This window comes from Polypterus senegalus, chromosome 1 (assembly GCF_016835505.1).
Source record: "Polypterus senegalus isolate Bchr_013 chromosome 1, ASM1683550v1, whole genome shotgun sequence".
Classification (NCBI taxonomy): domain Eukaryota; kingdom Metazoa; phylum Chordata; class Cladistia; order Polypteriformes; family Polypteridae; genus Polypterus; species Polypterus senegalus.
In genome coordinates, this window is record NC_053154.1 from 169,329,383 (window position 1) to 169,344,543 (window position 15,161).

The following is a 15,161-nucleotide window of genomic DNA, read 5'->3' on the forward strand; positions in this document are numbered from 1 at the left end:
AGGTTTTTTTTTCAAATAAGTGATGAAAATAAAGCATCAAAATTCCAAAATACCAACTTTATAACCCATCCATCTATTTAGAATACCCAATTTGTTCATTAGTTCAGGTCCCTATAACTTAGACAGGGTCCTAGTCCATTTCAATACGTGTTCACACACAAAGACACAATTACAACATGTCACTTTAGAGTATCTGATTAAACTAACAGACATGTCTTTGTGATAGAAGAAATGTATTTCATTTAGCACATGGCCCAGAAAACACTCTCTAGTAGCAAGCTATTCAATGTAGTTCAATCAAATTGTGGAGGAATGCAGACATCTACTTATGTTAGACTTCATTTTTGATATTCATCTGCAGGGAAACTTGCTGAGACCTGTGAGGATTTTAAAAATTTGAACTTTGGTCATGCTAGTGGAATAAGACATGATGATGTGACAATAACCATTATAAAAAATGGCAGGCATGTGCTGGCATCCAAGCCAGGAAGGTTCAAGGGATCTTACAAATCTAGCAACTGGGGGGAAAAAAGGAAGGCAGGACATTTCTGACTAAAGGTGCCAACACTGCAGCGGAGATGTTGGCATCCCGAGAAGGGCTCAGGTGAGGATCTTTACACAGCTGGGAAGTCAGTATGCTGGAAGGACAGGGCAAGGTAAATTATGTGAACTATGCACTCTCCCAAGGCACTAGATGGCAGCATCCCTGGCCTATGGTACTCTTTCAGTCACCTTCAGAGCATACTGGGAACTGCAGTCCTACTGGCTGACCCTGTTAGGTTCTGGGGGGTGCTGCCAGGCTGTGCTGGGTAGACTTCCTCAGGACAATGCCCTGATATAGGAGGTATTTCCAGGTCTTATATAAGAGGAGCAGTCAGGTTGAGTCGGAGTCAGTGTCAGGAGAGTAGCTGGACAACACTTACCTGGAAGGAGCAGAGTAAAGAGAGGAGAGTATTGTATTGTATTATATTGCATTGCTATGCTGCATGGTGCTTACAGGGAAGAAGTCTATAAAAGGTATTTTGTTAATTAAAAGTACATGTTTTAAACCTGTGACTGTGTTTGTGAAGTCTGTTATGCCCCCCTACTGGTCACATCACAGAATGCCTGAGAAATAATAATCTTAAGTCAACCTAGCCCCCAAAATGTTTAGAATTTAGTTTTTGTAGCTCATGACCTTCCACCCCCTATTTATAATTTATTATCTTAATCATATGCAACCATTTAGTACATTGGTGTTTCCCTAGGTTCAAAGATTGTTGATCTCTTTTTAAATTATTCTTTTTCATTCTGAAGAGTAATAAATCTAAAACATTTCCTTGATGGACTTTCTTAAAACACTTCCTTCCTCGTACATCATTCTTTTCTTATCTGTACTTTCTTATTTCTGTCTGGCAACCAGCTTGTTGTATCTCTTCTTTCTCAAAAATGTACTTTTAGAACCTTACAGCTGAACTCATTATTAATGATACAGTATCTGTTATATATTGGTTTTTCGAAAGAAGTATTTACAGTTTTTTTAAACTGCATTGTTAATATGAATACTGTAGGAACAATACATCATAGGAATTATAACATACAATTACAAAGATTTAGTGCAACTGTTTTAAAAACTGGGGCACAGGTTAAGTGACTTTACAATGAGTGACAAGTTTAGGTTGACAAGGGAACTTTGCCACACCTCCTTGTAGTAAGTGAGATGGGTGGAAGAGTTTGAAATGAACAAAACCTAAATGATTTAAAGTTGTCGGACATTGTGCAAAGTAGGGATATCACTGTACATGCGAGAGCAATGATCCTATAAACTTAGAAATTGTCTCCTCCCTCTTGGATGACCCTAGAATATTTGTACATTCCAAAATCTCACAGTGCAAACAGCACAGACATACTCTAATGATGTGCCATGTAGCAGAGGAATGTTTTCAAAAGGCCAATGAACTCTTGAATTCTAAGGTAAAGAGTTTATTAAGCAGACTTTACAGTTTCAAGGATCAAATGTAAATTAATCATGATCAATGTAATGTAATCTCTTATTCTACAATGGAGACCCATGCTTAATTAGCTACTTGGCCAACTCTGTACCCAATTCAACAACTGTTTCTTTTCTAAAGCAATACGCAGCCAGCTACTATGGAGTTTATCTAGGAGAATTGCAAAAGACCAGTGAGTCTCATTGAGCTCAAACAGATAAGCTGGCATTATAATTATTTATTGATTGTTCACATTAATGACTTATCTCGTGTAATTTCCCATGGCATGGTTCCGAAATTATGAGAAAATTGTTGGCAGCCTTCTTCATGAAATATGGTGTAGATACCCATAGTAATGCAGGTTTTGAAAGAAATCCAGAAGATTATTTCAGCAAAGTTGTGAAACCCATTCTTAAACAGAAGTTGTAAATTAACATAACTTAAACATAGAAAACATAAACCAGGAAGTACTTTTTTAAATTGCTGGACAGAAAGGTTGATGTGTCCTTTGAATGAAGTTACTATTCTAAGAATATTAGTATGCTATGAACTGTCATTTCAAGTTAAGTGTCAGTCAGTCAGTCATTATCCAACCCGCTATATCCTAACACAGGGTAACAGGTTTTTGCTGGAGCCAATCCCAGCCAACACAGGGCGCAAGGTAGGAACAAACCCGGGCAGTGCACCAGCCCATCGCAGGATGCACACACCCACACACCAAGCACACACTAGGGACAATTTAGGATCGCCAGTGCACCTTACCTGCATGTCTTTGGACTGTGGGAAGAAACCGGAGCACCCGGAGGAAACCCACGCAGACACAGGGAGAACATGCAAACTCCACGCAGGGAGGACCCGGGAAGCGAACCCAGTTCGCCTTACTTCGAGGCAGCAGCACTACCACTGCGCCACTGTGCCACCCCAAGTTAAGTGCCCTTTGCAATAAATTACATTTGCCTTGAATTAAATAGCAGTATGACTTTTTTTTGCACGCTTGATAAACAGAATTATTGCTTTGTTGTTTGGTCTCAGCTGCTCATTTATTTTCCGGTGGTTACTAAACAAGCATAATATATGTGCCAGGTTTGATAATGTATAAAGGCTTAAATCACACATTTCTATTACATTTAAATCTGCCTCACCTATAAGTGTATTATCCTTCTGGTTACCTTTTGCAGAAAGATTTATCTGCTCAGGAGCAGCGGGCTCAGGAGCTTGAGCGGCTGCGTCAAAAGGAAGCTGCAATGAGGAATAGGGTTGCCAGCTCTCCCTCAGAATCCATGAGTGACCAGGAAATGGTGGACAACATTTTCGGCTTTCTTCCCAGCATGGTGGGGGGTCAGGAAGGACAAGCTCCTCTTGGGTTTGAGGTAGAGTTTCTTTTTTTTCTTTCTTTTCAAGTTTGCACAATTTAAGATGGAAACATTCATGACAGCAAACAACTTTTTTGTCACAGTCACATTTCATAAAAGATGCACACAAATACTATTGTGCACTTAGTTTTTAAATCGGTGTTTAATAAAAGATATAAAAAAGGAAAAATAAAAATAAGTACCTAGTAAGAAAGTGGAAAAGAGATTAAAAATGTGAAATATATATTAAGTAAAATAGAAATAGTTGGCTAAAGACAAATATTACATAGCTGATCTTAACTGTTTCTGTCAGCTTCTAATTCAAAGGAACTGGCCTTTCTTTTGCTTTAGACATTGAATCTGCTGGGTTCTTTATATCTTTGTTCCTGTCGGATTGTTCTCAAATGATGTCAGACCTTGCCTCTGTTGTTTTTCGTTTTGGCCTTTACTATCATCCTTCATGTTCTATAAAATACGGTAATTCTTCTTACAGTCTGAGAGGCAATAATTTGATTCGGTTGCTTAGTACCAGAATGAAAAGGTTTGCAAACTTGTATCAAAATGGGAATCAGATGATCTAAGTAGTGGGTCGAGAGATATGTAAATTTGAATGACATGTACTGTAACACTATGGTTAGAAGGATATTCTCAGAGCTCAGTCACTGAGCTGTTGAGTAGATTTTTGAAGTGAAAGCTTTGACTAATTTTCATGCAATAATAGTGACCATCAGATTAAGGATTGATCTTTGAAAGTTACATGCTCCTGTTTTGTCCTCTAAATTATATTGTTAAAGCTTGCCCTTTATTTGTACTTGTATAAAATTCATTTGCTTACATTTTTGTTTTTGTTTTGGGTAGGATTTGGAAGGAAGTAAATCTGTACTAGAGGAGGTAGACTTGGATGAAATCCCCATAATAATGGCGCAAGAAGAAGAAGAAGAGGAGTATGATGACCTGGAAAAATATTCATTTACTAAGTTTGCAATAATGTACTTTCAAGGATCTGCAACAGACACTTACATCAGAAGGAGACTGCGCCACCCTCTCCTTTATCACGAAGATGAAGGCGACATTGTGGTATGAGCCACTTGATATTCTAGGCCCAATGTTTAATCCTTAATTACTTAAAGGATTTCTCATCTCATAAGTACTCATGCAGTGTACTTTATGTACCCGTGTTAAAATGGCTATTTATGTGCACACTATGAAGCTGTAATCTAAAATATTGCAATAATTTAAAATTTTGTGCGATTTTAATGTAATTTAATTCCATATTACTGAATAGTATGTCACAGTCTAGAACTATGTAAAAATAAACGTGATCCACTTCTCCAGTGCTCACTTGTCACCGGTCACACTTTCATCCACTGCACATGTATCACATTTCACTTCAATTGTTGAATGTTCTTTGCAAACAAAGTCAAGAAGAACATCTCATCATTATCATACATATGTTAAGTATCTGCGCGGTGTACCAAATTCACTATATGGAACTTGCGACTGTGCATCCACTTGTAAAACAGGTGGTGGCACACTGGAGGGTTGTGATACTGTACTTGTAGTGAGTCAAACTGAGGATAGATGACGGATGCTGCTGGTAGGTTCAACTAAAAGGACGAAGGACAAAAATAACTGAGATTGGTGTAAAAAAAATATACCACCATAAGTAGGAGTTAAACAAGGAAAAAAGGTGTACCATTCCAGACTAGTTGTTAATTATGGGAACAATTTGTTGTTATCTGTTTGGTTGTCTTTATTTTGGGTTCCATATTTGGCATGTGATTTAATGTTAGTAACTAAATTATTCTTTAACATATGACTGACAAACACCTGCTCACATTGATAGAGAAAAGCATTGGGAAGATTTTAGTTTTTAGTTGTTTGTTTATTCTAAACTTGTGTGAATGCTGATAAATTAAGACACAGGACTCCAGACTACATCATTAATACCAGGCAAGCTAGGATCTTTACAGTGTATGTAAATGTAGTCAGTTATGCAATCCCAGTTTCTGTCTCTTGATTGTTTTTCTTTTGGTGGAATTTCCATATCACATAAAGTAATTAAAGCCAAGTTGTATTTTTGGTGAACATAAAATGCAAACCAAACATTATGTTAATCGCACCAAATACAATCTGACCATTCTGTTGTCTCTGAATTGTCCCACTTGGAGCTACTAATTCCTAGGGCATTTATATGATTGATCCCATAGCTCATCCCAAAGAGGATGTAATGATAAGATGTGGTCTTCCCCTCCCATACATAACCTTCTTGGTGGGGCTAGGCTACCTTTGTTTCCAGCTCTCTACAGTAGAAGTGTTTTCAGGTTCCTTATGTGAAGTCACGATGACTGTATCTAAGGCTTCTTAGTTCCTCAATAGCATTTATAATTTTCAGTGAGTTTCTTGGACATTGCACATGTGGAGGTAAAGAGAACCATGACACCTTTTTGGGATATCCTCATTTCAGAAGGTGAATTCTATAATGATCTCACTGTCCTCTTTCTCCCTCCCTTAAACTATGTGATTTTTATCACTCCAATATCTATACCAATTGATCATTTTAATCTTGTTATTCCTCTTGATTCTTTTTCCCTGCAGTGTTTTGAGTTGACCTATTGTGAGTAACACAACAGGAAACGTTAACTGAATCAAAGTGAATTGAGATGAAAGGAATTAACTTAAATATGTCCTTGTTGTTAAATTTTAGCTGTTCTAGATGGCTCAATAAATGCTTAGCTTTTAAGAAATTATATTTAACAAAATATTCACAATCTCATCAAAAGCAGAGAAACTAAGGTGAATTATGCCCCATCTCAAGTCCCAAGAAACATTTACAGAAGACTAGTTTTTGGCAAAGTCACATTCTTCACTGTTTAAATTGGTTGTCTGATTCATATAAAGTATTCACCTTTGACATAATAGTTAAGAGTGTAACTGTAAAAGAATGAGTATGACCTAATTTTTAAAAGCCCCTGTACAATTTTTTAAATTTTAAAGTAATAATACACCTTAGTCATGAATCATGTGAAGTCTGAAGATGCTTCTAAACATTGCCCAATGGAACTAATCATTTCTAAAGGAGAAAATGGGGTAGTGTTTTGCTGTTTTGTTATTTTTGTTATTTAAAACACTATAAGCATGCAGGGCTATATGACTCTGGTTGAAATTAAATAGATGAATTACATGAAGCCCAGATTAAGACCACCACAGGCCCCTAAGTGACTTGGCTTCTTAACAAAGGGTTGATCATAACCATATAGACCATGGACACCGTTGTTTCTGACTCTTGCATTCAGTGTGCGGAGATTTGATCATTTCGGCACACTTGGACTCAGTCGTTTCATTGTGCTGGAGTTGTTTTGGCCCCTTGCCATCGCCAACTCCTGGGCACAACCTGATGGTAGATTCGCTCCCAGACTGTTTACTTTCTAGTCTTAATCATTTTCAAGCTGGATAACAAAAGTTATAAATAAAAATGGTGATAGTGGAAAATATTTAGAACAGCAAATGCTGTCATAAACTTTTAAAATTAGGATTTTAATTTTTTTTTTATTTTTTTGAAACTTTTAAATAACAAAGTCAAACAAAGTATGACAGCATAGGACAAAGAGTTAAGTGTTTTCTCAAGAACTGTATGAACCAGGACACACAGGTTGTGTACAATAAATCATTTAGTATTACCGGATCACCTACTGCAATATTAATGTCTGTCTGTTTCCCTGTCTGTCCACATGAAACAACTTGGCCCACTGTGGACAAATTTTTGTTGAAATGCAGTAAACTTATTCTTCAAGGAAATGTGTCCCATTGAAAAGTCTTGGTGTCTTCAAATGAAGAAATATTCTGTGCAACTTCAAACTACAAATTAGTTTACTGTTTCAATTTTACCTTGACAGCAGTTACACAAGCTTGGTTATTTTGTATATTTTCCTCTTTTTTATTTTTTTTTTTTATCCTTGCTACTGATGGCAAACAGATCACCAATAGCAGTTAATGAAGAACTATCAGACAACATGCTCAGGTAGGAAGTCGCTCTCACTGGATACTTGAGTGCTTTTAGGACTGCAGTCTTCCATCGGCAAATCTAGCAAAGCGCATGTGGAAACCTTCATATCAGCAAACTGTTTCTGCTTTACAAAGTCTTCCCAGTGGCTTGAGCACAAGCAAAGGAGTACAAGTACATGAACATCTTAATATTCCCAATGGTTTAAGTCATAGCAGGCAAATTAAATGATTTTCATAAATGTAAAAGTAAAAAATGCACACAAGGAAGAAAAAAGGTTATCTATATATGTACCATGACTTTATGCACAAGAGTTAGCAAATATTTATCTAGCATTATACTTAAACCAAACAAACCTCACATTGCCATTATCTACAGATTACAGTGATTCATTATTTCACTGTCAGAATAATTTACTATTATCCAAAGACATCACAGAAACAGGGACTGCCTCAATTGTAGGATATACATCATGATAAATAAATGAATAATATCAAAAAGTCCAGGTTTTAACTGGCTGCCCATCTAATAAAACATTGCTCTGCAGAAGCTAACATCCTCACAATATATTTAAAACAGCGCATATGAAGTTTGAACTGCTGAGCCCATACCCTACCTCGATACCTCCACCTTTCCATCCTGTCTCCTAAGTAATATATGTATAATACTGTGGGCAAAACCCCAGAAGAGGAAAAGTTAATTATGAACTATTTGAACAGCATCGCAACATGGACCAAAAACCAGACAAAAACAGAGTACTGCCATTTGTAATATTTTTTTCCCCACATCAAACATTATGTGGAATCATATGCGTTTATTTATGAAAGTGTGTTTTTTCGTTTTACACTGATTTCTGATTATGAGATAATGTAGGCATTAAACAAATGAGAATGGCCGTTATGCATGGGCATACTTGCTACATAAGTGTCCGGGTTTGGGACTTTGAAAATCTTGTCACCCTATAATTTGCCATTAGAGTGCCACTTATTTAGGTTATGTTAATTGTCTTTAGCAAATTGTAGTGTGTGTGTATTTTATGTACATGTGTGAGTGAGAGTGGACTTTGTTTGTTTTCAGCTTTTTTTTCAGTCCTAGTGAAATAGTCTTTGACTCCTGAAATCTGTAATGGACGTAGAAGGTTCTAGAACCTACCTTACTGTGCTCAGCCCATTGGGAGTTACAGTGCCTGCACAGTCTTCAAAAGATCCTGAATGTTATGCTATGCATACATTTTAACTTGTTATTGCCATTAGTAATGATATTTTGCTTTTTCAACTTATATTTGTGTATCAAAACCTCCATTACAAATTTTGACATTATTGCTAAATGTAACATTTTAATAAAGTGACTGACTTGTTTGATTTTTTGTGATCTCATCAGTCAGAGATTTATAATCCGCAAGACTGCATTCTCTGATTGGTTTTCTTTGCAATGCAAACTCAACTGACTTAAGATGCAATTGTAAAGCTCATCTGTAATGGTTATTGGAAACTGAAATAATTTTGAAACGTTGTCTGTAGAATAACTTTATCCTGATATCAAACAAGGGTTTTTATCTTTGCTGTTTCGTCACTACTGCTGTGATAGGCTTTGGCCCCTCCCCACCCCATGACCCTGAATTGGATTAAGCTGGTTGTAAAAATGTTATGTTTTATGCTTTTTTCATTGCATTTTTGAAAATAATCTTTGATCTTATTGAATTGCAAGTAGCTCATGTTTAAAATGATTAACATTTTTTTACAGTCAAGTTCCATTCCATCAACTAAACAATGAATCCATTTTTTTTTTATTAAATAGGTAGTCATACCCTACTGTTTTTCTAGATTAAAATAAAAGTGTCTATGAAAAGTTATACACCAGACATACTCTCAGTGGTATTTCTAGCAGGTATGTAATTAAAATGCCCCTTTTTCTTTTTTTACTTAAAGGCCTCATTAGCTGTTTGGTGGATTATTTTGCGCTTCATGGGGGACATACCAGAGCCTCGCCTTAACACCCGTGGTCAGGAAGAGACAGAAGAAACAGAGATTGAGCAAAATCTGGGCCGGCGACAAGGACGAAGGCTTAGCAACTTGGCAGGTCTCGAACAGGTGATGCTCATGGTTTAAGCTAAAAAGTCTGTTGCATGGTAGAATTAAATTTTCTTCTCATTCATCTGAAATCATTTTATGGTCAATAGAGAGGTTTTTTACCCATCCACATATTTCTGTTTGCTTAACAGTAATTAGTTCATTATAATTATTATAATTTGTAATTAAGAAAACTTATGTGCTTATTTGCACATTTAAAAATCATTTATCCATTAGATGTACATCTTTTTGAAGTGCATCATCTAAATTTGAAACAATTCATCCAAAGTAACAGAAAGACATATTAGATATATAAATATATAGATAGAACTTTTTGTCCCAATGGGAATTTTTGGCTTTTTACATGAGCTCTGTAAATAAATGAATACATAAATAGGTAGATAAGTAACTAAACCAACACATAAATAAATATACGCATACATTTTGTTCTGAACACACACCAGAATGACTACAAAGTAAGAAAAAAATAAATAAAAAGAAAACTTTTGACTTGGCTGTCACAATCAAAGTGAGACATTGTATAGATGTATTGCCATTGGTATAAAGGAGCCCCAAAAGCGTTTCTTGACACACTTCTGCTGAACAATTAGGTGACTGAAAGTTCTCACTGTTAGTGTGTCAGAGAGAGGATGTGCAGCACTGTTCACAAGGACACTCAAGTTTGTTTCCTATTTGCTCCTACCTCCAGGGGTCCATAGTGCATACTGTAAATAAGCTTGCCCTTTTAATTACTTTGTTGATTCGGTGGGCCTCCCTTGAAATGATGTTACCAGTCCAGCACACCACAGCATAGAAAATCACACTGGTCATCACAGAGTTATAGAAGATGTGAAGGATGTCACTTCCCACATTAAAGTAATCCAGTCTCCTAAGGAAAACAAAGCCTGTTCTACCCTTTCTTATATTGTTCCTCTGTGTTCCGAGACCAGTCCAACCTGTCATTAATGTGGAACCCCAAGTACTTGTAGAAGTGCACCACCTCTATATCCACTCCTTGAATAGTGACCAGTCAGAGAGGCTATTTGGTTTGGCGAACGTCAATAAAGCAGTTCCTTGATTTCACTGATGTTAAGTAGTAGACAGTTCTTTCTCCACCAAGAAACAAACTTCTCCACCTGACTCCTATTCTTTGTCTCACCCCATAAGTGCAGAATCATCTGAGAATTTTTGCAAGTGACATGACCTTGTGTTATATTTCTAGTCTGAGGTATACAGAGTATAGAGAAAAGGAGACAGGACTATTGCTTGTTGTGCTCCAGTTTTGCTCACATCCATATCAGAAACATAGTCTTTGAGTCTCACAGACTGTAGTCTGCCTGGCAAAGAGTCCATTATCCAGGACACCATAGGTTCATCCACCTGCATATCTCTGAGTTTATTCCTTAACAGGGACAGCTGGATGGTACTGAAGGCACTAGAGAAATCAAAATACATTGCCCTCCCAGTGCTGTCAGCTTTGTCCAGGTAAGAATAAGCCTTGTGGAGTAGGTAGATAATTGCATCCTCCACTCCAGGCTTTGTCCAATAAGTAAACTGCAGTGGGTCCAGGTGGTCTACTACAAGAGAACACATACAGTCCAGGACCAGTCTCTCAAAGGTCTCTATGATGTGAGACGCAAGTGACACTGGTCTGTGGTCCTGAGGTGAACAGGCGCCTGCCTTCTTTGGAACAGGAACAATGTAGGTTATTTCCCATGGCAGCTGCACTTTCTGAAGCCTTAGAGACAAACTGAACAGATGACAGAGGACACCAGAAAGTTGGTCAGCACACTCCTTAAGAACTCATGGATTTACTCCATTTGGTCCTGCAGCTTTTCCTGTGTGTAGGTTCCTCAGTTGTCTCCTTGGTCTTCATTTATTGACAGTCCACACTGATGGTCAGAGGTGGACCCATCACTGGCCATTCCAGTTGATGTGGCAGGAGTTGTTGATGTAGTAGGGATAGCATGGGGTGACTGGTCATTGGAAGAAAGCTGCAGTGGGTGGAAAAATGTATTAAAAGAAATAGGTTCAGGGTGTTACTTTTCTCTATATCCCATTCTAACACCTGAACCCTCGATTGCTTGAGTCCTGTAATTATACCCAGACCATTCCAGACATCTTTCATGTTATTTTAGTTTTGTAAGCTTCCTTGACCTTCTCTCAGCTTTTTCTTTACACGCGCTGCACATCTTTTAGAGCCTCTTTGTCACCAGATTTAAGTGCTCTTTTTTCCTCATTCAGGAGACCTTTTAGCTCCTTAGTAATTCTGGACTTGTTGTTCAGAAAACAACACACTGTCTTTGTGGGTACCTTTTGTTGACACAGAAGTTAATATAGTCTGTGATGCAGTGACTGAGTCTCTCAATATCGTCCTCATTTGACTCGCACATCATTTCCCTGTCTGTCATTTGGAAGTCATTCAGAGCCATTTCAGCCCCCAGGCTCCACTTCCTTACTATTCTAATGGTAACAGGATGGCAGCTAATAAAAGGCTTGTACCTGGGAATAAGATGAATCAGGTTATGGTCAGATTTGTCTGCCAGTAGTTTATATTTGATAAAGGCATCTTTGAATGCAGGAGGTCCAGTTTGTTATTTCCTTGAGTGGAACATGTCACAAACTGATAGAAATTTGCCATCAGTTGTTTCAAAGTCACATTTTTTGAAGTCATCACTTATTATAACTTCAGGGTCAGAGTGAATCGTCATTGATGTTGGTGATAGAGTGAATCATTTCCATCGCTATGTACCCATTTCCAGAGGGAGGAATATAAAGCATTAATAAGGATAATGTAATTTATCTCCCTACACAAATAACTTGGATGAATTATGGCAGCCAGACTTACAAACTGGGGTTTTAACTGTATTATGCTCCCTTTTACACCATCCCTTATTTACACAGATGACTAGTTCCCGTCTTTTTTCCACACCACACTGGGTCTCCGTTTGCTCAAATAAGATGAAATCCATCCAGCATTCAAACAGTGCCACTCATATCAAGTTTAAGAAAGCTCTCCATTAAGCACAAAATGCCTCTGTACTTGCATGCTCCATGACCCGCTGTATGCACAGACAGTTTATCCATCTTTTCAATTAAAGTAATGAAAGTTACAGTAAACTATTGCCGAATTTTCCGTTTAAATCTGTTTAAAGGTTGAATGTCTGATATTTAACAGCAGAGTTTATGTAATTTAAGTGCCTCTAATTTATTAACACATAATAGGAAAAAATAAAATGTATATGAAAATTTTTGTTCTTTGTTTTCTAAATATTGCCTTCTTGTATCACAAATATCATTACCATTTATTTTACAATTGTTTGAACAGATTGACTTAATCTGATGTGCACAGTAGGTACTTCCTATAATTAGGAAGTATAAAGTCCCCATACAACTTATTTTTTCTTTTCAGAAACTACTGAAAAGGAAGAAACCCAACAAAGCAGGTGGAGGAGGAACCCACAAGCGATTGTCCAAAGTGGTTGAAGAGGTGGGACCCTGCTTTTGACGGGAACAGCATTTCTGCTACTCTGCTCTTATATCACCTCCCTTCTAATGCTTATATTGAATTGCAGGAGCCTAAACCTCGTTCTCGTGACAGTGAGAATGTATTCACCGGTGAGGGTCCAATGTTAGACAAGCCAATGACACCACTGGAAAAGCTCCATTTCATTGTTGGAAATTCCATTCGTCGGCCCAATATCAGGTAGTAAACACTGTAAATGCAGGGATGTGAATTAGATCCTTTAATGGAGAACTGTCCTTAATTTCTAAGGGCACATTATGTGAATTTAAACTATTAAAATGTGCTATTTAGGTTATACCAAGGTTCTCGACTCTGGTCCTGGAGGGCTGCAGGTTTTCATTCTAAAAATGTCCTTTATTAGTGACCTATTTTTGCTGCTAATTAACTTCTTTTGAATTAATTATAATTGACTCACTCTTGAAGACTCTGTCCCTTTAATTGTTTCTTTTTCCATAATTAGCTGTCAAACAATAATGAGATACATAATAAGCCAAAATATGACCAGCAAACTGTGTCTGTCACACTATATCTGAAAATAAAGAAAGACGGTCTCAGGAATGTTGAACTGCTCAGGTCCACAAAACATTTTAATAGTGCTCTTGGAAATGAGAAAATCAATAATTTTTTAAATGTATGCCATTGCACCATGAGAGCAGCAACAAGCCATGGAACTAAAGAATGGGTTTAATTAACAAAAATCGCCTCCTAATTAAGCAACTGGATGGAGTGAAATTGGTTTGTGTTTGAGGTCCTGACTTAGTTGGTCTTCTGTTAGTTTACTCCACATTTCATTTCTGTTTGGGTGCCATTTAAGGACAGAAATGAAGAAATTTAGAGGAACAATGAAAAAATTCAGGGAAAAAACTTAAAAAAACAAGTCAATTACAATTAAGTCAAAAGAAGTTAATTAGCAGCAAAAACAGACCACTAATTAAGAAAAGGGTTAGAATGAAAACCTGCAGCCCTGTGGCCCTGTAGGACCGGAGTTTGAGAACCCTGGGTTGTGACTGGGTGAGTGTCACTAAATTCCTAGCTTGTCTACCAAAAAGCACATTTGGAATATCAGAACCAGTCTAAATCTGTCTTTGTTGGAAGTTTTTTTTCTTGCCAGATGTGCAGTAAAAAATGTGTATTTAAAGGTTCGTTTGTAGTATGACAGGTATCCCCAACATATGCTATGTAGAAAATAATATGTGTTGCGCATCAGGCAAGGCAGACAGCATGGAATGACTTACTTCAGGAAATGAGTTACTTCAGGAAAGAAGTGTTGCTTTCAGTAGCAGTATTAAGCAGCACACTGAATGCTTGTTTGGGCTTAAGTGATTAAAGGAGACTGATTTGAGACCTGTAAGAAGATAAATCACAACACTGGCATGAGCTGATAATTTCCTTTAGTTTCTTGGAGAGCATTTTTACATTACATTTTTCCATTCGGTCTAAGTAATGACTTTCCAGTTAGTCTAATTGATAGCGGATTTATTCAATTATGTCATTTAATTATTCTGAATATTATTTTTAGTGGTTATTCATGGTGTGAACTTCTCATTTAAAACCTCAGACTGCTGTTACAGACATAGCTGAACTGAAATATAGAACAGCATCCATTGATTAAAGATACCACATAGCACAAAAACATACAGTCAACCCTTGTTTATCGCGGTTAATCCGTTTCAAACTCTGCCGCGTTAAATGAATTTCCGCGAAGTAGGATTCTTTATTTATAAATCGAATATTTTCGCAGTTAGAGCATAGAAAACTTGTTTACGACCTTCTAAATACATTTTCTAACATTATTAGAGCCCTCTAGACATGAAATAACACCCTTTAGTCAAAAGTTTAAACTGTGCTCCATGACAAGACAGAATACAAACATATCTTCCTCTTCAAAGTGCGTGTCAGGAGCAGAGAATGTCAGAGAGAGAGAGCGAGAAAAGCAAACAATCAAAAATCATTAGGGCTTTTTGGGCTTTTAAGTATGCGAGGCACTGCCGGACAAAGCAGCTGCAAGGAAGGCAGCAATGTGAAAGTATACTTTCAGCATTTTTTAGAGGAGCGTTCGTATCCTCTAGGCAAACAGACTCTGTGTAAACAGCCCCTCTGCTTACACCCCCTCCGTCAGGAGCAGAGAATGTCAGAGAGAGAGAGAGGCAGAGACAAGCAAACAATCAAAAATCACTATGTGCTGTTTGGGCTTTCAAGTATGCGAAGCGCCGCACGGGAAGCATATCGTATATCATTGAG

The 15,161-nt window shown here is 37.3% G+C and overlaps 1 protein-coding gene across 1 annotated transcript in view; it reads left to right on the top strand.

Moving 5' to 3' along the window:
* LOC120535134 (unconventional myosin-VIIa) overlaps positions 1–15,161 on the top strand; it is a 131,769-nt gene that overhangs the window by 60,193 nt on the left and 56,415 nt on the right. The window contains exons 21-25 of the mRNA XM_039762746.1: positions 3,149–3,340; positions 4,181–4,399; positions 9,254–9,415; positions 12,807–12,884; positions 12,970–13,100. Coding sequence (XP_039618680.1) covers positions 3,149–3,340; positions 4,181–4,399; positions 9,254–9,415; positions 12,807–12,884; positions 12,970–13,100 — 782 coding nt within the window. The remainder of the gene's footprint in view (positions 1–3,148; positions 3,341–4,180; positions 4,400–9,253; positions 9,416–12,806; positions 12,885–12,969; positions 13,101–15,161) is intronic.